Source organism: Mauremys mutica, chromosome 1 (assembly GCF_020497125.1).
Source record: "Mauremys mutica isolate MM-2020 ecotype Southern chromosome 1, ASM2049712v1, whole genome shotgun sequence".
Classification (NCBI taxonomy): domain Eukaryota; kingdom Metazoa; phylum Chordata; order Testudines; family Geoemydidae; genus Mauremys; species Mauremys mutica.
The window spans coordinates 217,482,368-217,504,553 of record NC_059072.1 but is presented as its reverse complement, the minus strand read 5'-3'; the positions used below and the strand labels follow the sequence as shown (position 1 = coordinate 217,504,553).

General features: G+C 43.4%; 1 protein-coding gene across 4 annotated transcripts in view; it reads left to right on the top strand.

Moving 5' to 3' along the window:
• Positions 1-10,422: 10,422 nt before the first annotated feature.
• GK (glycerol kinase) overlaps positions 10,423-22,186 on the top strand; it is a 43,344-nt gene continuing 31,580 nt past the window's right edge. For 3 of the 4 annotated variants that reach the window (XM_045004025.1, XM_045004128.1, XM_045004084.1), the window contains exons 1-8: positions 10,425-10,622; positions 16,717-16,790; positions 17,575-17,681; positions 18,195-18,272; positions 19,286-19,365; positions 20,177-20,314; positions 20,885-20,994; positions 21,784-21,850. In XM_045004025.1, coding sequence (XP_044859960.1) covers positions 10,545-10,622; positions 16,717-16,790; positions 17,575-17,681; positions 18,195-18,272; positions 19,286-19,365; positions 20,177-20,314; positions 20,885-20,994; positions 21,784-21,850 — 732 coding nt within the window. In that variant the 5' untranslated portion in view covers positions 10,425-10,544. Of the gene's footprint in view, positions 10,623-16,716; positions 16,791-17,574; positions 17,682-18,194; positions 18,273-19,285; positions 19,366-20,176; positions 20,315-20,884; positions 20,995-21,783; positions 21,851-22,186 lie in introns of all 4 variants that reach the window. The other variant, XM_045003930.1, reaches the window with a different exon arrangement.

The following is a 22,186-nucleotide window of genomic DNA, read 5'->3' as shown; positions in this document are numbered from 1 at the left end:
ATGCATGAATAAGACACAGGTAGTCGTTTGTGAGAAATGAGTGGAAGGAAGCCTCCAGCTGCAATGATAGTCCAGAGATGACATTAAGGGGTGTGGAGGAGGGAGCCACTCATCCCTCTGCTAGTCCAGGGGCAATTGAATCTTTTCTTTACAATGAAGGGTGGGGGCTGATGGAGCTCAGCCCCCTGTTGCAATGATGAGGACGGTTACCAGCCATACTGCACCATCTACCATGAAAAATTAGCAACAGGCGGCCTTGACCGACCTGTTCCAAGCAAGTTGGTACGGTCGTTATGGTTACCAGTCCTTTTGCACTGCCCCATGTGCTAATAGGCTGATGATGAGGATGGATTTCCATCTTATTGTACCATCAGCCATCCATAGCGTGGGGGGAGCAAGGATGTTGGTGTTGAGTGCTGCACCATCGCGTCTATCTGCAGCATTCAGTACAGATACGGTGACATGTAAAAGAGTCAACAGAGGATTGTTTTCCCTTTAACTTCTGGGGGTCGGGGGGCTGCGTAAATTGCCGAGCTATGCCCCGACCCACCGCGGACACTGTGTTTGACCCTAGAAGCATTTGGAGATCAGCCAAGAATGCAAATGCTTTTCGGAGACAGCAGGAACTGTGGGATACCTTGCGTCCTCGTTCCCCCCTCCCTCCATGAGCGTCCATTTGATTCTTTGGCTTTCCGTTACGCTCGTCACGCAGCTGCGTGCTGAGTCTGTGCTATGCCGTCTGTCCGTTTATTTATTAAAAATACTTTGGACCAGGCGTAACGTAACATTTCTTCCCCTACTTAGATGCAGGAGTCTCCGAGCGAGATCACCGTGAGGACGGGCACTGAAGGAGATAGAGAGCGCATGCTGCGTGAAATCTAGCACGAACCACGGACCTATGCAGCCGTGCTCTGGGAGGCAGTGCTCCCTGAATACCGCATGAAAGCCTCGCGCGGAAAAGTGTGCTACCACGGAGCACCCAATAAGGCAGCTCTCCCCAGGAACCTCCTGCTGATGCTTATCGATTAACGGCAGGAGAGCTTCGTGGCATTCTCCCAGGAGGATTTCTGTTCTATCACCATATATACAGAGACCTCCTTTTCACACACTTCAGATTCCTGTTATATTAAGAATAAAAGTTAACATGGTTAAAGCACTTACCGACAGATCCTACCCCTGATTCAGGATCCGGGTTCCTGGCCGGGGAGGGTTGGTAGGGGATCTCCGTGACGGTGATGAATAGATCCTGGCTGTCGGGGAAACCAGCGTTGTAAGCGCTATCGCCTGCCTCGTCCTCCACAAACCCTTCCTCATCTTCCCCGTCCGTGAACATCGTCGAGGAACTGTCCGTCGACACTGTCCCATCATCAGAATCCATGGTCACTGGTGGGGCAGTGGTGGCAGGCTCCGTAGCGTCCGTTGGCCGCTTTGATTTTTTGGTAGGCTTGTCTGGGGTCCTTGATTTTCACGCGGCGCTGCGTTGCATGACGGCTGTATCCTCTGTCTGGATCATGGCTTTGGAGACCTTCTCGTAGGTCTTTGCATTCCGTTCGTTGGAGCGCAGCTCCGAAAGCACAGACTCCTCGCCCCACACATCGATCAGATCGAAGAGTTCCCGGTCAGTCTATGCCGGGTCCCTCTTTCTATTCAGAGATTACATGAACTCCTCAGCTGGAGAGCTCTGCATTGCTGCCGGTGCTGCGGAGCTCGCCCCGATGTGCAACCAGAACGTCAGATTCAAACCGCCCAGACAGGAAAATGAATTCAAATTTTCGCGGGTCATTTCCTGTGTGGCTGGGCAGAGAATCCAAGCTCGGGCTGCTGTCCAGAGCGTCAACAGAGTGGTGCAGTGTGGGATAGCTCCCGGAGCTACTAAGTTCGATTTCCATCCACACCTAGCCTAATTCGAACTAGCCATGTCGAATTTAGCGTTACTCCACCTGCCGGGGTGGAGTACCAAATTCGAACTAAAGAGCCCTCTAGTTCGAATTAAATGGCTTCCTGGTGTGGACGGTTGAGCGGTTAGTTCGAATTAACGCTGCTAAATTCGAATTAAAGTCCTAGTGTAGACCAGGCCTAAGTTCATCATCAGAAGCAAACTCCTCACAGACTAGGACTCACCAACTCTAAGCAGTACCAGACCCTGACAGAACAACAAATGCAAAACCTGCAGACATATCTCCACTGCTATAATGATCAATACCCACCACAACACCCCTTTCAAGATCCATGGGTCCTACACTTGCCTAGCACAACATATGATATAACTCATCCAGTGCACTAAGAGCCCCAGTGACAACTATGTGGGTGAAACAAGATAATTACTACAATTGGTAATAGACAAAAACACCCTGTGTCCTGTGGGAGAACGTTCAACCACAAATCATTACATATCTGACTTATCAGTCCTCATCTTCAAAGGAAACCAGCACAACACCGTCAAAAGGTGAACCTAAAAGCTTAAATTCATAACTTTGTTAGATACTAATGTAACCCTTCTGCCAATCAGAGTTGGCAGCAACAAGGGCTGGGTTCAGTATCTTGGGGTTCCTTTTCAACAATACCACACAAAACTGCCTCGAGCCCCCACCCAGTGATCTGGGACAATTACACACCTCCCCTTGGGCACCTCTAAGAGGCAACACTTCCCCTCTCACAAGCACAGAGTCTGAGTGTAGCAAAAAAAAATTAATAAAAGAAGGGAAATAATGCAGCATTAATTTGGGGAAAACACTGCAAACAGGATTTATAAACATAAACCATGAGCAAAAGATCCACCACCAAGTAAGTTGGGCAGTGTCCTTTTCCCCTCAGGTTTTTAAGTCCAGCAACCCAGAAAGTCCCTTTAACGTGCGCGCCCCTTCTCTGCACCCCACTCACAGTTGCTGTCCTTGGCCAGTGCAGCCCCAGAGTTCAGAGGTAAATCTGCAGAGTTCACTTCCCAGCCTGGCAGCTGGGGGGGTGGGGCGGTGTTAAGGGGCTCTGCTCTGGCACTCTCCGCCAGCTGCCCTGCTGGCTGTTCACCACACCTCTCTACCAGCTGTGTTTCTCTGCCAGCCGCCCTGCTGGCCACGCCTCTCCACCAGCCATGCCTAGATGTCTTCAGGGCCCCCCACTTAATACAGCTCTCAGTGATTTCAGTTGTTAGTGGGGGAGCCTCACTGCTGGTGCACACTGGGAAGTCTCTTGCATCAGAGACATTGTCCCAAAGCAGGTCTAATACTTCGACCTAGGTATCAGTGATTTCAGCTCTGCAGCATGTAACAAGACTCTCAATTGGGTCTATATTAGCTCTGTTATTACACAGTGGAGAGAAGAAGGGTCAAATGGTGTCTGGGGCCCTTAGGCAAGGCCCACACCACCTGGCACAAGTACCTGTCCCCACTCTCTCCCAACGCACTGGGCTTTGGAACCCATGTCCCCTACCTAGCGAGTGTTGTTTAGTTGAGGGTGAGTCCCTCAATCAGGAAATGCCAAGCACAGTTCTGCTGCCTTGGATTCACACAACAAGGATAACAACCCTTTATTACTCCTGCCCCAATAACAAGGAGACTGGCTTTGTCAAAAGAAAGCCTGGGGTCAGAGGAACTGAGTATTGGTAATTTCCATTTGTGCTACAGCGGCAAAGTCCCTTTTCCTGATGTAATAACAAAGACAAAATGAATCAGCCATATAAAGATAATTTGCATAAGCACCTAAAGATGAAAACAAGGGAAAGGAAGGATGGAAGAATTATTTATCTGAGGGCTCAGTCAAACCTACTCTGCAGTGACCTGACTATGTCCCTTTCCCCTCCTAGTATGCAGAACACAGTCCTTCTCTGAAGAATTAAATGAGTTTCACCACTTTATTCTTTCTGTCTTTGAACATGCCAGCCAAAAGTGACTATTTGGGCAAGCAATGCCATCATGCTGAGCACCTAGGCAGGGTGAGTGTGCCCATGCAAACAAGATCAGCTCCTGAAGTCCTTTTCAACAGCTCAACACTAGATGTCAGGGGAGAGCTCATTCAGAGTCTGCTTACACTAAAAATCGTGAACTTAATAAAGACACCAGATTTATGGCTCATTACAACAATCTATAACCCACTAACTATAAGGTGATGAGTCATCCCTGAACTAAAGCCTGATTAAGCCACATGCACTGAATAGTTATTCCTGTGCTAGGCTCCAACCAAACCACAAACCAAAAGGTAGTCTGGTGACTATCAGAGCAGATGTATAAGCCACTATCAGAAACTGTGATGAGGATGTGGGGCCTAGTGGCTGGATCTGTGGCAGTTGGGCCTAAAGATCAAAACCAGGGGGTCAGAGCTGGAATCAGGAGTCCACAGCAGGATTGAAGCACAGCTAGAGCAGGACTAGGAACGTGGCTGAAGCAAGAGCAAATGTGGAGCAGGCGAAGGCTAGTGGTTCTGTTACCACTATCTGTTACCAATATCTATCAGGCAGGGGAGAGTTCAAAGCCATGAAGTGACACTCAGCAGACTGAGTTTCTGTTTCTCCTGTGAAGCTAATATACCTGCCCGGAGGGTCATCAGACCAGATCCTGGCTTGTGGACTGGCTGGAGCCTAGCACAGGAATGACTCTTCAGTATGTGTGACTTAAAAAGGCTCTTGTTCAGGGATGACTTGAAGGTCCACCAGGTTAATCTGTTGAATGATCCCATAGGGGCCTAGGTAACGGGCATCTAGTTTCCTTGAGGGTCAAGAGGTATTTGAGAGCCATACCTTGTCTCTGATGGCCATGGAAGGATGGTCTTGTTGATGGTCAGCGTATTGTTTGTAATCCTCCTTGGCAGAGTTTAGGTGTGATTTTAATTCCTCTTGATTGCAGTGGACATGTTGAATCAAATCAGAGGCCACATGGACATAGGAGAACAGTAGTACAGATGTATGAAATGAGGGGTGGAAGCCATAACTGGCATAGAAGGGACTGTGGCAGATTGATCTGTGATCAGAGTTATTGTAAGCAAACTGGTGAAAGCCAAAAGTCAGAGCCAGTCATCTTGATGATAGTTGATGAAGCAGCAGAGATATTGTTCTAGAACAGTAGTTTACGACCTGAGATCCATGGACCCCCAAGGGTCCACAGAGTATGTCTAAGACAGGGTTTCTCAAACAGGGGTCACCACTTGTGTAGGGAAAGCCGCTGGTGGGCCCGGTCGGTGTGTTTACCTGTCCCGTCTGCAGGTCCGGCCGATCACGGCTCCCACTGGCCGCGGATCGCTGTTCTGGGCCAATGGGAGCTGCTGGAAGCGGCGGCCAGTTCGTCCCTCGGCCTGCGCCATTTCCAGCAGCTCCCATTGGCCCGGAGCAACGATCTGCTGCCAGTGGGAGCTGCAATTGGCCGGACCTGCGGACAGAGCAGGTAAACACACTGGCCCGGCCCACCAGGGGCTTTCCCGATACGAGCGGCGACCTCTGTTTGAGAAACCCTGGTCTAAGATTTCCAAAGGGGCCCGCACCTCCATTTGAAATTTTTTAGGGGTCTGCAAATGAAAAAAGGTTGAAAATCACTGTACTAAAACTTGATTTACCCATTCTGTCTATCCATCTGGAGGTGATAAGCAGAGGAAATATGCAGGGTTTGAACCATGCTCCCTAAAAGCAGAATTCAAATTGTTGCCCACTATTGGATGTAATGCCAGTTGATAACCCAGGGTTATCATGCCAATCACCAAAGGAATTATTCCTCTTTAACACTGAACAAGGCACTTCAATAGAAGAAGAAATACAAAGCTACAACTCTGCTTCATGGGAGAGCTTCTGCCTAGAATATTCTCCTTTGTCATTCCTGCTTGACTTCCTGATATAGATTTTAAGGAGTGAGTACACATATCATCATCAGCTTTCCAACTCCATGTCTCTGAAGACCTCTAGTTCAGGGGTTCCCAAACTTGGTTTGCAGCTTGTTCAGGGTAAGCCCCTGGCAGGCCGCAAGAGGCTTTGTTTATCTGAGCGTCCGCAGGTATGGCCGCTCCCAGCTGCTGCGGTTCGTCAAGTTTGGGAACCCCTGCTCTAGACAGTTCAACTTCACCTCCCTACTCTCCTCTCTACTCCCCAACTTTAATTTCAAAATTTTAAAAATCTAATTCACTTTTCACAATTTAGTTATCTGGTGATTTTTTTTTTCTTCTTCAGTGGTGGGGTTGTTTGGTTTGTTTGGGTGGGTGTTTTGTTTTGGTTTTTTTGCTTTGTTGGGGGATGTGGGGGCTGTATTGCACTAATGTACCTCTTGTAAACTTAGGAAAAAATAAATGTTTTCACTGAAATTCAAAACAAAATTATTTTAAATAATTACATTAATATTGGAATTGGACTTGTACATATTGTTTCTTTTACAAAAGAAAATATTAGGCATATACACATTTACAAAAGCCTAAATGTTACACATAGACTGATACTACCCCTTTAAGTTTAGGTGAACTTTTTAAAGTTCATTGAGTTACTTAAGTGTGGCAGTACTCTTTCAAGTTCCTGTTTTGCGTAAATACCAGTAACTCAGCTGGAATGATTACAAATCATAGTATTGGCGTCATTTCATGTAGAGGAGGAGCAGTAACCGTAAGCTTTGTAAATTGTAAGATTCAACTCATTCCAGTAGAAAAATATTCAGAAATATCTCAAATTACTGTCTCCACATCAGCAAACTGTGATACATTTTTCTAATGACTGCAAGCAGATACGATTCAATTTTACTTATTCTCACTTTAACATTTCCATTTCCATGCTGCCTTGTGTCTCAACTCTCCTCTATAAGGATCACTATAAGAGACATTCTTCATTTTAGACTCAAATTTACTTCCATCGCACACAAAAACAAACTGTCCTGTCCCTTTTGTTATGGGAAGCTGCTGTCTCCTTTTGTCCAAACTAAAAACATGGCCTGACTCTCCTCATGGATGTCTATCCATCAGTTCAAACTCAATATGGCTAAAAAAGAGCTCTGAGGCGGGGAACTGAACCTATGTTTACACCATGCCACAGTGCAGATTACAGGGGTGTGAACTGAAGAGTGTACCAAAGTGTTGCGGTGTATTTCCCCCATGTAGATGCTGCTGGCCCAAACTAAAAGATACTTAGTTCGCATTAACACACAGTCCTCTTCAAACAGGAGTATGTTAACACAAACTAGGTACCTTTAGTTTTAGTTCATCTTAACACCATCCACACAGGGCAGTTACAGTGCAGGACTCTGGTGTGCACTGCAATTCACAGCCCTGTAGTCCAAACTGAAGAGCTGTGTAGACAAGCCTTTAATCATAGAATCATAGAATCATAGAATCTCAGGGTTGGAAGGGACCTCAGGAGGTCATCTAGTCCAACCCTCTGCTCAAAGCAGGACCAAACCCAACTAAATCATCCCAGCCAGGGCTTTGTCAAGCCTGACCTTAAAAACCTCTAAGGAAGGAGATTCCATTACCTCCCTAGGTAACCTATTCCAGTTCTTCACCACCCTACCAGTGAAAAAGTTTTTCCTAATGTCCAACCTAAACCTCCCCCTCTGCAACTTGAGACCATTACTCCTTGTTCTGTCATCTTCTACCACTGAGAACAGTCTAGATCCATCCTCTTTGGAACCCCCTTTCAGGTAGTTGAAAGCAGCTATCAAATCCCCCCTCATTCTTCTCTTCTGCAGACTAAACAATCCCAGTTCCCTCAGCCTCTCCTCATAAGTCATGTGCTCCAGCCCCCTAATCATTTTTGTTGCCCTCCGCTGGACTCTCTCCAATTTGTCCACATCCTTCTTGTAGTGTGGGGCCCAAAACTGGACACAGTACTCCAAATGAGGCCTCACCAGTGCTGAGTAGAGGGGAATGATCACATCCCTCGATCTGCTGGAAATGCCCCTACTTATACAACCCAAAATGCCATTAGCCTTCTTGGCAACAAGGGCACACTGTTGACTCATATTCAGCTTTTCGTCCACCGTAACCCCTAGGTCCTTTTCTGCAGAACTGCTGCCCAGCCATTCGGTCCCTAGTCTGTAGCAGCGCATGGGATTCTTCCGTCCTAAGTGCAGGACTCTGCACTTGTCCTTGTTGAACCTCATCATATTTCTTTTGGCCCAATCCTCTAATTTGTCTAGGTCCCCCTGTATCCTATCCCTACCCTCCAGCGTATCAACCACTCCTCCCAGTTTAGTTAATCTCCCCCCACAAAATCCTTCCCACTATCTCCTTTCTCAATCACTGTGGACAACACCAGTATCTTGACTGTCAGTCGGAGCTTGACTAGACTTCACAGTTGTTTCAGATCAACTTGATTTTTGGAGGGATAAACTGTTTTGCTTCTACATACAAAAGTGTTTTTTTTTTTTCAAATTAACTGATTCTCACCCTCTTTTAATTAATCCATTTTGGAAGCAAGTTACCAACATTTGGGATACGTTTTCCCACAATAAGGTAGGTGAGGATACATTCCCATTATAATTAAACTGCTCTGCCTCTGGCATCTGCTCCTGGAACTCGGTTCACTGCTTTAACATAGGAAAGGAGCTCTGCTAGGGTACAAAAATATCAGGGACAATAACAGGACCTCTGGCAGACCTTGTATGGCCAGCATCCACTATGAGGAGTTGTGCTATATTTTTGAAAGGAAGGCCACCATCAAACCCTGGCATGTTGTGGACTTCACTGAGGATGCTCCCAGGGACACGAACCAGGCTACCTAGCAGAAGGAGATTGACCAAGACACCCAGGATCTCTTCAACCCACTAAAAAGTAAAGCAGAGACAGTACCAAAGACCCAGGAGATCCCTGAATCACAGGTGGAGAGCCATCCTGACTGAGCTGAAGTGGGGACTTCTTCCAATAAGTATGATATGTTATATTACAATACAAATGTGCAGGGTTATTTAAATAACTTTAAATAACTTCCGGGTACTGTCAGGGCACCACCATTTTTGGCAAGACTTTCTCTGCCTCCTCAGATTTTAGCTGTGCTGTACTGAAAATTGTGTTAAAACTAAAAGCTCTCACTTTAATTTGTAAGGGATTTCCTGGTCCTGTTTGCAGGCTAGGGGACCCTGTAGGGAAGCATTGAACTGAATCAGCCTGAAAGGAGCCAGCCTAGATCAACGTGGATTGAGCTGTGCCTTTCTGCCTGCTTTGTCTATCTCTGGTTTTGGTTTTTGTGTGTTAGAGTTCTGGATTCTAAGAAAGTAATGTTATGTTGCAACCTTCCAGAAAAAGAAAAACATAAAATACTCTAACTTCTCTGTGTGTATGCTGAAAACATAACATTAGCTATCCCCTCTGGCAGGCTTAAATGGCAGCTGCGCTGGAGAATTTAAAAGCTCCATACAACGTATTCATCTGAAATATCAAATTCTACAAGCATCAGGAGCAAGTGTTCTTAGTCCCTGTGACCCTAAGAGCCCCTTTATGCCAACTGGGAAACCCAACATACTGTTGTCAGAATATTTAGCCAAACAGCATCATATAAGGTATCATATCATACAGGGGCGGCTCTAGGTATTTTGCTGCCCCAAGCCCGGCAGGCAGGCTGCCTTCAGCAGCTTGCCTGCGGGAGGTCCCTGGTCCTGCGGATTCAGCGCCGTGCCTGCGGGAGGTCCGCCGAAGCCGCGGGACCAGCGGACCCTCCGCAGGCAAGCCGCTGAAGGCAACCTGCCTGCCGCCCTTGCGGTGACCGGCAGAGCGCCCCTCGTGGCTTGCCGCCCCAGGCATGCGCTTGGCGTGCTGGTGCCTGGAGCTGCCCCTGATATCATATAAAAACTGGTGAGCCACTTGTCATGGAAATCATTGTGATATGCATATGGGTTGTGTACAAAGAGTTATGTATGTATGCTGGTAATATGGTCTCAACACATGGTGTGAAGGCAGCTGATAAACAAGTTTATTCTAGACAAACAAATGTGGTTTTGCCTTTGTTTCCATTATAAATCAAGCAAGCCAGTGCTGTAGACAACGGAAGTTCATTTATACCTGAAGCCACATTAAAAGCAAATTAAGCGGGGGCAAGGAAGGCATCAGCTTCCTGGAGCACAACCCGCAAGGGAGAAAAACTGTATCAGGAATATGTTTGTTTGAAAGTCATCTTGGCTTGACTCGGAACCAGGTTAGCACAGCTCTCTGAAGGGAAAGGGCTGAGGGCTGCTTTGCCACAGAGAGAGGCACAGGGAAGGACTGGGGAGGGAACTACAGCACATTTCCCGCACTTTCCCTCTCCCCACCCTGCGACGTTCCCGTCCGGCCTCTGACACCCAGGGACCTTGGCCAACCCGCTCCCAGAGCCAGCTGTTTGCAGCACGTGACCGCCTCCAGGCGCAGGCGCACCTCGAACACTGGCCCGTTGCCCGCAGCCTGCGCCTCGCCCCCTCCGCGCCCCGCGCGCTGATTGGCCGCGGCGGCGCAGCGTGTCGGCCGGCGCCCCCTTCCCTCGCCCCGCCCCCTGAGCCCGAGCGGGAGCCACGCGCCGGGCGCGCACGTAGGCAGAGAGCGCGCTGGAGGCGCCGGGGAGCGTTTTGCCCGGCAGTGCCCGGCCAGGGTCGCCTAGGAGACGCGGCTCGCGAGCGGCTCCCATGGCGGCGTCGGACCGAGCGGTGCTGGGGCCGCTGGTGGGTTCGATCGACCAGGGCACCAGCTCCACGCGCTTCCTGGTGAGTCACCCGCGCGGTGCCCTGGGGTGGGAGCCGGGGTGTCCACACGGAGCCCCGGCGCTGACTCCGGTTTGACCTCCCTGGGATAAACCCCCCCCCCCCCAAGCCCTCCCGTCCGTCTACACGTAAATCGCTGTGACTCAGGAGCTGCAGTCCCAGGTGCCTGCTTAGGGGTGGTCAGAGCCTCAGTCCCCTTGTGAATTGGGTCCAAGCCCTGTCCCTTTGCAGGCCTGAGTTACAAGGTCTGCGTAGTGCACTATGGCCGAGTTAGCAGCACTGTGAGAACTGGGTCTAGCAATTGTAAACCCAGGTTCCCAATTCAGTGTGTGTGATCAAGCGTGGGTTTGGAAACACGGGTACACCAGTGCTGCAATGAGAGTGTCTCGGAGCCTGGGTCAAGTGACTTAAACTCATGGAGCTCAGGCTCTGGGGCTAAACATAGCAGTGTAGACATTTAGGCTTGGGCTGAAGCCTGGGCTCTGAGACTATCCCCTTTTGAGGTGTTTCAGTGTCTGGACCCCAGCCTGAGCCTGAAGGCTACATGGCAGTTTTTAGCCATGTGAGACCACATCAGCTTGGGGTCCCATGGACCTGGGCTTAGTGTGCAGTGCACCATTGAACCCACTAGATGTTTTGCCACTCAGTTCAGTGGTGGCAGGATTCTCCCCATGGCTCACATTCTCTGCTGCTATATTGCAGCTTGTGTTGTTTCTGACAGATATGAAATCTTGCTTTTCTGATCTGGGAGTGGCTTACATCCACTGTGCACCCAGTCAGCATGTGTGGATGTGAAATGAGTAAACCAGGTGCCTACACAGAATCTGGTCCCATGGCTTGCCTTAAAGTTACTGATAAGGAGTAGTGTAAAATAGCACAGTGACTCAACTGCATTGCCACCCTGAAGCCTGTTTCTGCCTGTCTGAATAATGACTCCTGCTAATGCCTCGGGTAGACCCCGATTCTGCAAAGACTTAGCACACACTTAAACTTTACGCACTGAGAAGTTCTAGTGACTTAAATGGACTTTTCACAGTGCATGAAGTTTAAGCATATGTGTAAGTCTTTAGTCTACAGGCCTTTGATAGGTCCTCAAATTATAAAGGCCCTGGTATGCACCACAGCTTACCTAAAAATATATTGGTGCTGAAAGCTAGTGCACAAAGCTTAAGGCCAGTAATGGTTCTTTTATCTTATTTATTTAAAAAGCCAAACTCTGTTCTGCTTCTTATTGCAGAAGTGCTCAGAGACCACCAGTAAAAGTTAAGGCCCTGTTGTGCTAAGTACTATACAAACACATGGGAAGAAATGGTTCCTGTTCTCAAAAATTTAATGCCCTAGTCCTACAATTGGGTATGCTAGTAACAGCTGTATTGCAGTAAATGAGGCATAGCAAGGATGTGGGGTTTCATGCTTTTAGATCCCATTGCAGGACTGAGGTCTAAGAAGACCAATAAGCCCCCTTCCCTTTCCAAAGTGAAAGGGTACTAAAAAAATCAGTGTAGTGGTGTGATAAGCATCTTGTCTTCTGTGAGTGAGGGTTTTTTGTTTGTTTGTTTAATTCTGCCCCTCCTCTGAGAAGAACCACATGAAAGGTGTCTGGAGGGGATATACTCATAACATAGAGAAATGTGACTTTTATAACTGGTTTTGGATGTTCATTGAGCATTTTTTTTTGTTTGATTACTCCAAAGCAAAGGCTACCTCTACAACCAAAATACTCTTACACATAGGGTATTAGAAGCAAAGTAAGTGAATGGGCCATTTTTATTTCTTCATCTCTGGGTGTGTGCTCTAAAACTACACAAGTAGATGTGGATGGCCTGAGTTGGGCTGGGTAGGAAGAGTAGTGTAGCCTTTTGTGGAACCAGGAAGCTTGCAAAGGGAAGAGTTAGAGAGGTGCTTTAGCAGCCAGGAGCTGGGGGAGGGATACCCTACACTTTTTTTTTTTAATGTCATTTTGCAGTTACAGAAATATTCCAGATATTAATTTTACTACATTTTATCTTTATATGTTGGAAAATATTCCCTTCCTTCAGCATTCCCTAAAAGCATTCAATTTCCAATATTTATTTGGAGAAACAAATAATTTTGTAAATAAAATTTTGTCTGTTGTATTTTAAAGGCTTGTTAATACTTCAGTGTGTGATTTTTATTATAAACAAGGAAACAAAAATCCATGTAACATGTCCTGTTATCTTAGGGGTTTATGAAGAATGTTTCTTTACATAGCATATGTGCTGCAGTATCTCTTTAAAGCAGGAGTGGGCAAACTTTTTGGCCCGAGGGCCATCAGGGAATAGAAATTGTATGGTGGGCCATGAATGCTCACAGAATTGAGGTTGGGGTGCGGGCTCTGTGGTGGGGTTAGGGATGAGTGTTTGGGGTGTAGGAAGGTGCTCTGGGCTGAGACTGAGGGACTCAGAGGGTGGGAGGGGGATTGGGTCGGGTGGTGGAAGGGGGTGCAGGTTCCAGCTGGGGGTGTGGGTTCTGGGGTCGGGATGGGGATGAGGAGTTAGTTTTGTTTTTAAATGTGTGCATTTGACAGCTTTTTGTATATAGTCAGACTAGCTTTCAACCTTATAAGATTAGTTTGGTTTTATTATAAATACACAAAGAAGAGAAAATATTTTTAAAAAACAAAAGTGTGATTGTAAATTTCCAGAAATATATGTGCAGGTGCAGGTGTAGTACCTACAACCACTCCTAATTCTTTTTGAACTTAATAAATTGCAAAATGTTGCTGTTCTCCTAAAATAGCAAGGTGATTGAAATATTACAAAAATAAAAAGTGCCGTGAACTTGAGTGTCAAGAAATCTCCTTTTACCTCAGTGAGCGGAGAGTTAACTCATAAACACCAGCATGGTGAAAAGAGCATAGAGGGACCTAGCCCCTACCACCCCATTCACTCAGAATAAATGAATATGTATAAAAATAGAAATAACACTAAATGGAGGAGACTGTGCTGAGGATTTTACAAGGATAATGTTTCAGGTGCTAGTCTACTGTTACAAGTCTAGTGTTCCGTTAGTCTGTTTTTCACTAGATCTAGCCTCTTCTTACCTGTCCACCTTATTGTCTTGGCTCCTATGCATGTTTTCCTCTTTATATATGTCTTTCCCTATCATTTCCAATTGTGTTTTTCTTTTTATATCTGCATCATCCATCTCAGTAGGAGGCAACAGTTACTTACCTTGCTTATGCCTATTATTAATACAGAAGCACTTGTAGCAGCAGTGTGAATATTACTCTGGCCATGTGATTTTAGGTAACTTCCAAGTGATATTTGCTATCGTCAGGAATAAAAATATGGTCATGGAGCTAAAATGCTGTGCGATTCTCTTCCTTGTGTGAGTGAGAAAAATGTGTGTGAATCCTACATTGCATTTAAACCCCCTGGATACTACTAAAACGTATTTCAAAGCATGGCTGGAAAAATCAGGTAGTCAAAACAAATGCTCCTAAATGGATTAAAATCTGGCCCAGGTGTGTAACTCATCACCAGGAGTATTTGGCATTTGACAGGGAATTAGACTGAGGGGTTTTGTTTTGTTTTTTTGACTTATCCGTGTTCACATTGTACAGGTTTCCACAGCACAAAGTTACCAGCACTACCATCACTAATTGGCACACTTGCTGGCAGTTTCAGATTGATGGCTATCAAGACTGATTTACCATCTTGCCCACAGAGAGGGTCCCTGTTGAGTAAAGGTTGAGGCACTTTGGCTGGGTAGAGCAGAGAGCCTCGGTGGCTGTTGCCTGTGTTGTGACTAAATCTGTTACCCCAGGTTCTAGGTCTGTCCGCCTGCCACGTACTCACTTTAAAAGAGAGGTGGTGTTACAATAGAATATTTATTCTGTTTTAACATTTATATAATGAACACTTACGGTAAAATTGCATCAGACTGTAAACACTCTTCCTTTGAGTAACCAAAAATGGCAACTAATTAAAAGAAACGTTAGCTTCCAGTAACTAAAGTGACCTTGTCAGCCTCATTCTGTTAACTAGCTGACAAGAGTAAATAGCGTCATCTAACTTCTTAGCGCAAGGCAGAATTTATGTGAACCTAGCCAATCAGAAAATCTTAAGAAAATTAAAATATTGCAGATATTCTAACTGGTACCTTGTGATATGTCTTGATGATTACTTAAAAGTAAAAATAAAGTAAAATACTGCACAGCTGCAGACTGTCACCTTTTGTCCCTTAAATTTGTTTCATCCTTTGTCAGGTGGTGCTTCCTTTGTGTCCGTCAAGTGGCAGCCCTGCAAGCAACAGTTTATGGGAGAGGAGTTCTTAGTCTGTTCCTTTTTTACCAAAAATCCCATTTTGTTTGACACCCTTTTCTACTTCTTTTTAGAGGCTGATGATTGTTTTTATGAGGGTTTTGTTTTCTTTTGGGGTGGCCTTTGTGCAGTTCCCAAACAGCATAAGACACAACTTAAACCAACAAAACTGGTCTAACTTAAAAACAAAACTTTTTCAGACTAACAAGGAGAATCACATTAAAAGAAAAGAAATGGCATACCTAACATATGGTTTGACACTCCCTAGAGATGATAGGTAGATTCTGGAATCTGGTAAACTTTTTTTCACTGCAAGTAATATTCACCAAGCCCATAGTCTCTGTAAACAAAATGACAAATACAGTAATAAAACAACTGACCAGTTTGTTCTCATATTCTATTGTTACCTTCCACTTCTGAATAGAAAGATTTTGACTTACTCTTAGGGTATGTCTGCACTACCCGCCGGATCGGCGGGTAGTGCTCGACATATTAGGGATCGGTTTATTGCATGTAGTGTAGACGTGATAAATGGATCGCCCATCACTCTCCCGTCAACTGCTGAACTCCAGCTCCGTGAAAGGTGGAAGCAAAGTTGACGGGGGAGCTGCGGCAATCGACCTCGCGCTGCTTCCCCCCCCCCCCCCCCCGGGTATAGACCAGGCCTTAGCCACATTAGTTTATACTGCTTCTCCATTCTTATTTATACCTTTGGGGACTAAACATTATAATGGAATTCAATGTGTGTGTAATCACATGTGCTGGGAATTGAATGAGCACGTAAGTCTGTGTATTGCAAAATGACTGCATTGATGACAGCGTCCTGCCGGGGGTAAATAGTTATGTGGGAAACAACACCAAGGCTGGCGAAATGGGGATGAGTGCACTTCCTTCCCCATGCTTCAGCCTTTGTTGGCTTAGGAGTGAAAGCTTGGCCTGGCTTAAAATGTGCTGACATTACACTGTCTGAGTGACTTCACCCATTTGTGCCAACAGCCTTCTTAGCCGAAAGAAAGACAGGAATATGTTGTCCTCCATTTGGGAGCATGTATGAGAGTATGAATGTTGCTAATGTGCCAAAAGATGTTTTTTGTTTTTTTTTAAAGAAAGTCTGATCTTAGTGAAAGAAATGCTTAGCAAATGGTTTTGTTACTAGGCTTTTGACTTAAAAAAAAAAAGTCTCATCTTTTTCCTCTTGATGTGCACACACAAGCCCTCGTAATCATTAATTGAAGTTAAATAGGTACACTGAGGAAGAGATTATTTATATTGTCATAGCACCTAGAAGTCCTGATGCAAGGCACTGTACAGACTTGTAGTAGTATAGGCAGTCCCTTCCTATCCCGAAGAGTTTAGCGTAGCTTAATTGCAAGACTGAACAGGCGGCTGAAACACAAGATGCGTAGATGGAGGGAAGAGGAAGGATGACATAATCATAGTATATTTTGTGTAATGCCACATAACTACCAGGCAAGGGGCAAGTTAACAACTGGCAGTGTTCTCTGGAATCATAGCAGAAATGAGTCTCTGAGCTTAATTTTATCACTCTGGACAGTACAGAAATGAAATCACTTTACCACCTTATGACTAGCTACTTGACTTGGAAGCATGGTGGGGACAAAGAAAGCAGCTATCACATCTAACATCACTTGGGGTAATTTTACACACAGGCCTAGGTTGCTCCTTTAGTGTTGCCACGCGTCTGGTTTTCAACCAGAACACCTGGTCAAAAAGGGACCCTGTCTCCTCATATATGGTTTGTCTAATCCAGTAGGCATAAATGTATTTAATCTGTATCCTTTTATCTGCAGGTTTTTAATGCGAAAACAGCAGAGCTCCTGAGTCACCATCAAGTAGAAATAAAACAGAAATTCCCTAAAGAAGGGTATGATCTCTGTATATCTTCTATTCCGTTTCTGTCTACCTTTCAACATGGCAAAATCCTATTTAATAGGATCTATGTATGCATAATTACAATTGAAGCCAGTGAGTAATCTGTTGAAAATATGGAATCGGTTGCTAATGTTTGAATGGTAGGAAAGAATAATTTAACAGATCCTTTTTAAAAAACAAAAAAAATTCCCTCCTTTGTGTGGCCTAATGGAAATCTTATTAACTCCTAAAAATGTTTATGAAAGTTCAATCCTCACTATAGTCACTCACCCATTTTCTTCCACTGTCCAATCTTGCTTAAAATGGTGACACTACTCATTCTCTTGACTAACTTGCCTACATTTACATTCTCCAGCTTCACCTATGAAGTCTTCACAACTTATTCTCTGTCTCTAAATTTGCTGTACACTGTTCACCTGGAGTTATCCCCAGACTCTTCCCCCTCTGTACTGAGGCAGTATACATGTATCTGTAGAAGATAGGAAAAAGGCTCTTCCGATTTTGAAATATCCACATCGCATTTTTAGAGAAAGTGAGACTGACTATTCAAACTATTAGGCTGCTTGATTAAACAAACACTTTCTATATGATGCAGAATAACGTTGGTCATTCTGACGTGGAATCAGAACAAGTTGACCAGAAGGAAAAACTAATTGAGTTAATTTTTTGATACTCTTTAATAGTGTGAACATGTGACTCTTTATGCAGCTCTCCATAAATGTAACATCTGCCTCATGTTTGCTTCTTTTTTGATTGCTGTCTAATATTTGTTAAAGATGGGTGGAACAAGATCCAAAGGAAATCTTGCAATCCGTTTATGAATGTGTGGAGAAAACATGTGAGAAATTGAACCAGCTAAACATAGACATCACCAACATAAAAGGTATTACTGCAGTTTCTTATGTGTAACTAGCCACTTTTCAGAATATGTTTTTGGGACTGGGGATGGTCAGAACATCCAGTAATGAAGTCAGTGATTAGAAAAGACGCAGGATTTAGCCCCGTGTCAAAAAAAGCTCTGCATGTTGGGGAAATAAGGTGTTGCTAACACTTACCAGCAGTGCATTGTTTTGCCAAATAGACCCAATAAAATTCTCTGTCTGGGAGTTGCAAAGAGGTTAGAAAGCTAATGGATGAAATACTGATGACATTACACTGCAGTGCCTTCTGTTACAAAACTTTAGTTTCTTTGTTCATGTCAGTTTGTGATCATCAAACAGAAGAATAAGAGATGTAGAGCAAGGTTCAATTTTTTTGAAATGATAGAAAAGTGCTATACCAAGAAGGTAAAAGGCATAAGCCAAAAGGGTTTTATTTTCCTTTCACTTCCTTTTCTTCCCTGTCCTCTAAAAATCTCTAAAGTGTACTCTATCCCCCTCCCCCCTTTGTTTTCCAGCTGTTGGAGTCAGCAATCAGAGAGAGACAACTGTGGTTTGGGACAAGACAACTGGAGAACCTCTCTATAATGCTATTGGTACGTGTATCAGTGCCTACCTGGTGTCTATAGCTTCTTAAAGCTTATATACTCTTCCTTTCAGTACAGCGTCGCTGCAGTTGTACTAGCAGATTTTTAGAAATCCCATCTAAATCTTGTTAAAACCTGCTGCTAATAATGACAATTTTTGGTGGCCTTTCCCAAAAGCCGTATGTTTGCAACCACTGAGGCTGCAGTTACACAGAAAAATATCCTAGTTAAATAAATAAAGATCAATAATAAAGATGAGCTATCACTTCACAATTTAGCTTAATAAATCTTTTAATAGGGCTTCAGTAAAATAGAATGTTCACAGTTTGTGTTTGTCAGAGGTCTGAAGTTCTGCCTTGTCTTTTTTTGTAGAATTGAAGGGTCCTAAGGACTTTCAGAAACCTGAACTTGGCATTGCTTTGAGAGAGGGGATTTAAGTTCTTTCTTCCGAGTAGCTTTTTGTGTTTAATGTTCAAGTGTGTGATGTTTAAGACTTTATCTTAGGTAAAGCTGAGCATCAGTAATTCTTTAACACTGTTTACTGCTGTACCTGAGTGTTTGCACAGAAATAGTAAATAATCAACTTAATACTGTATGTACTTTAAGCTTTCTAGTTGAATGGCCTTGGTCTTCTGGTAAGCTATTAAGTATTGTTACTCACTCACTTGTTTGACCTCTGTATTGTTCACGAATAGACTGAGAAACACAAAATATATCCATGGTAGCCTCTTTTTGTAGAAAGTCACATTGTTATGTTACGGACCAGTTAGCCTTGCAAATAGAACGAGGTTACCTGTCCCTCCTATATTTTTACAATGACACAGAAATATGCATATGAATATTTCTTTCCTGCCAATTTTTTCTTTACTAAAAATATTTTAGTGTCAGTTTTCTGACTTTAAGGACTTCAGCAATTTTTAGCAGAAGCTATACAGTTCCACTGTCCTTTGGCTCTGACAAATAGCAAATGGTGGTTGAATTATTATAAATGTGTTGTGTGTGTGCTCTATTTTGGTTTGTAGTGTGGCTTGACCTGAGAACCCAGCCAACAGTTGAGAGGCTTCTTAAAATAATTCCAGGGCAAAATAAATCCTTTTTTAAGGTAAGGGATTTTTCTAGAATATCCAGTTAGTAATGCTTTAAAATAAGGTTTCCAAATAGTCTGTGTGTTTAATTATTTTCTATTTGAAGTCTTGGGCATTATGTACCAGATGCCTGTTTTAAACCCACTAAACTGGGAGTTAAGGCTTCCACTAGAACTAGGAGTTAATATCGTCTTTAGCCCACTTTCCCATCCCATGTTTTTCATACTAAAAATTAATTATTAGAGTAACTTTTAATTTGTAGCACTAATTTAATATGGCTAATTTGAGAGTTGAGAAGCTGTTTCACTAGAGTCCATCTTCCTTTCACATTCAGCTTTTAACCTGGTGGCTGTATACTGGCCAAATGATGTCCTGCTTCTTTGTCCTGTAGCCACATTTGATTGGAGTGGGTTAGTGAACCAGAATATCCACTTGCTTGGCTGTCAAGCTACAAATGTAACTGAAAGTTCGTCCTTTCAGTGTCAGGTTGCTCATTGCAACATCCGTGTTTGCTATCTTATCCCAGGCAGCTATCATAAACAAGATAGGATGTCTGTATATGCCTTTATCTTGTTGCCACGTGGGAGGTCTTTGAACTGTAAACTGATCAGTTGTGATCTTTGTTCATAGACATGTTGGTCTTTGGTTTTGGTGTGAGAGGGTTTTACGGTATTGGGAATGCTTGGTCTTATTTAAAAAAAGAAGAAAATGAGGTTTAAATAAAGAATCTTGAGTTTCCTTTCTCTTTCCCTAACTTCATAGACAAGTACAGTAGTTACTGGAGGGGATTAACTCATGGCATGTCCTAAATTACTCTCACTCTTGCAGACCAAGACTGGCCTTCCACTTAGCACATATTTCAGTGCAGTGAAACTTCGGTGGCTCCTAGATAACGTGGAAGAGATCAGGCAAGCTGTTCATGATGGGCGAGCTATGTTTGGTACCATTGATTCATGGCTTATATGGGTATGTGTATGGGGGGTTCTTTTCTTTAAAAAATTTTTTTGTACAACAGATTTTCATTGTCCACCTTTATACCAACTATTGATGATAAAGGCATTCTCTGGAGGTCACATAACCAGAACTATGCATTTTGTGGAACTTTCTTGGTACTTGTGTGGCTACAAGCAAAATTTAAAAAAAGAAATCTTTAAAAAAAATATATATCAGATGCCTTAGATCATATGGGTGGAGGAGAAATTAAAACTTACATAAAATTTAGATCGATAACCTTTTTCTAATCTGTTTTGTGTATATGCATTATATATTCTGTCCATTATGGATATTCTTGTCTAGCTCTTCATTCGCGTATTGCAAAGATATCAAAGTTCCAACTTATCGCAAGGGTGAAAAAATACTATTTCTATTTCTCAAAATACTTTATTGATTTCATTCTTACTAACTATAAAACTGATTATTAAACTGTGGCTTTTCAAATGTTCACCTGTTACTGGAGGGCTAGTAACTGGATTATTTTGTTTGAACTGTTGACTAATTTATTTATTTTTTACTAGCATTCTTGGTTGCTTTTTCCAGAGTTTGACGGGTGGGAAGAATGGAGGTGTTCATTGTACAGATGTCACCAATGCCAGTAGAACAATGTTGTTCAACATTCATTCCTTGGAGTGGGATTCTGAACTCTGCCAGTAAGTTTAATTTTTCATTTAAATCTATTGAAATAGCTGTATTAATCAATGATGTGTAAAGACAGATACTAATTGTGCTTTTCAAAATAAAAATCTTCCATCAATGCTTGTCTGGTCACATTTGTGACTAAGAGTGATTAGTTGGATTTATTATGAATATAACAATTAGGCTTTATTCTCTCTAAATAGGGTGACCAGATGTCCCATTTTTAAAGGGACAGTCCCACTTTTTGGGACTTATTCTTATATAGGCGCTATTACCGGTCCCGTTTTTCCACAGTTGCTATCTGGTAACCCTATCTCTAAATATCTACATAACTTCTATTTGAATCAATGAAGAGGCCAGATCTTAGGGTCTTTCTATATTGAAAACCTGGTACACAGAAGTGATTGAAATATTAATAGTTTTCCTTTAATTTCTGAGTTATCCGACTACTCATTCAGCATATTATACAAATATAGTACAAAATGGTAGTCTCATTGCTTTAAATTTAAACTTAAAAAATTTGATACCCCAGCATGTATTCACTTTATTTTATTTCAAAATAGGAATGATTTTCCAGCTGTAAAAATGGAGTTGGATCTGTTTATAAAAAAGTTCAGCAAAGCAAATATTGCTTCATAACTCAAACATTCCAATACTTTCCCACATCTTTCTAGGAAAGACATTAGGTCATGATCTAAGATATGGCTATCAAAGTTCCCTTTACATTATGTTTAATTTGTCTCAAAGTAGAAAATGTAAAACAATGTCCATAGCATAACTAAATGCAAAATATTTTTTTCCAGTTTTTTTGATGTTCCTATGGAAATACTTCCAAAAGTGCGGAGTTCCTCTGAGATTTATGGTTTGATGGTATGTTTTCTTAAACTTGCTCTCAAAGATATAGCTATTGGCGCTGGGCGGTGGAGGGGTTGAATGACTTTACGCTGATTAAAAGCAAGCTAATAGCTCTCTAGTTTTCTAGAACAATGTGGGTTGCTTTATCAAACGGTATGAATCTGATGTCAGCATCTGTTAGCCTTTTAATAGTATGTCAAATTAAGATAATTGCAGATAACAGCACTCTTGATGAGTGTCAAACTAGTAAAACTCAGTTGGAAGTTTTTGAGACTAGTAAATATCTGATTCTTGTGAACTGCTTATTGAATTTTGATAAGTAGCTGGTGAATTAATCTATAAGCAGCAGAT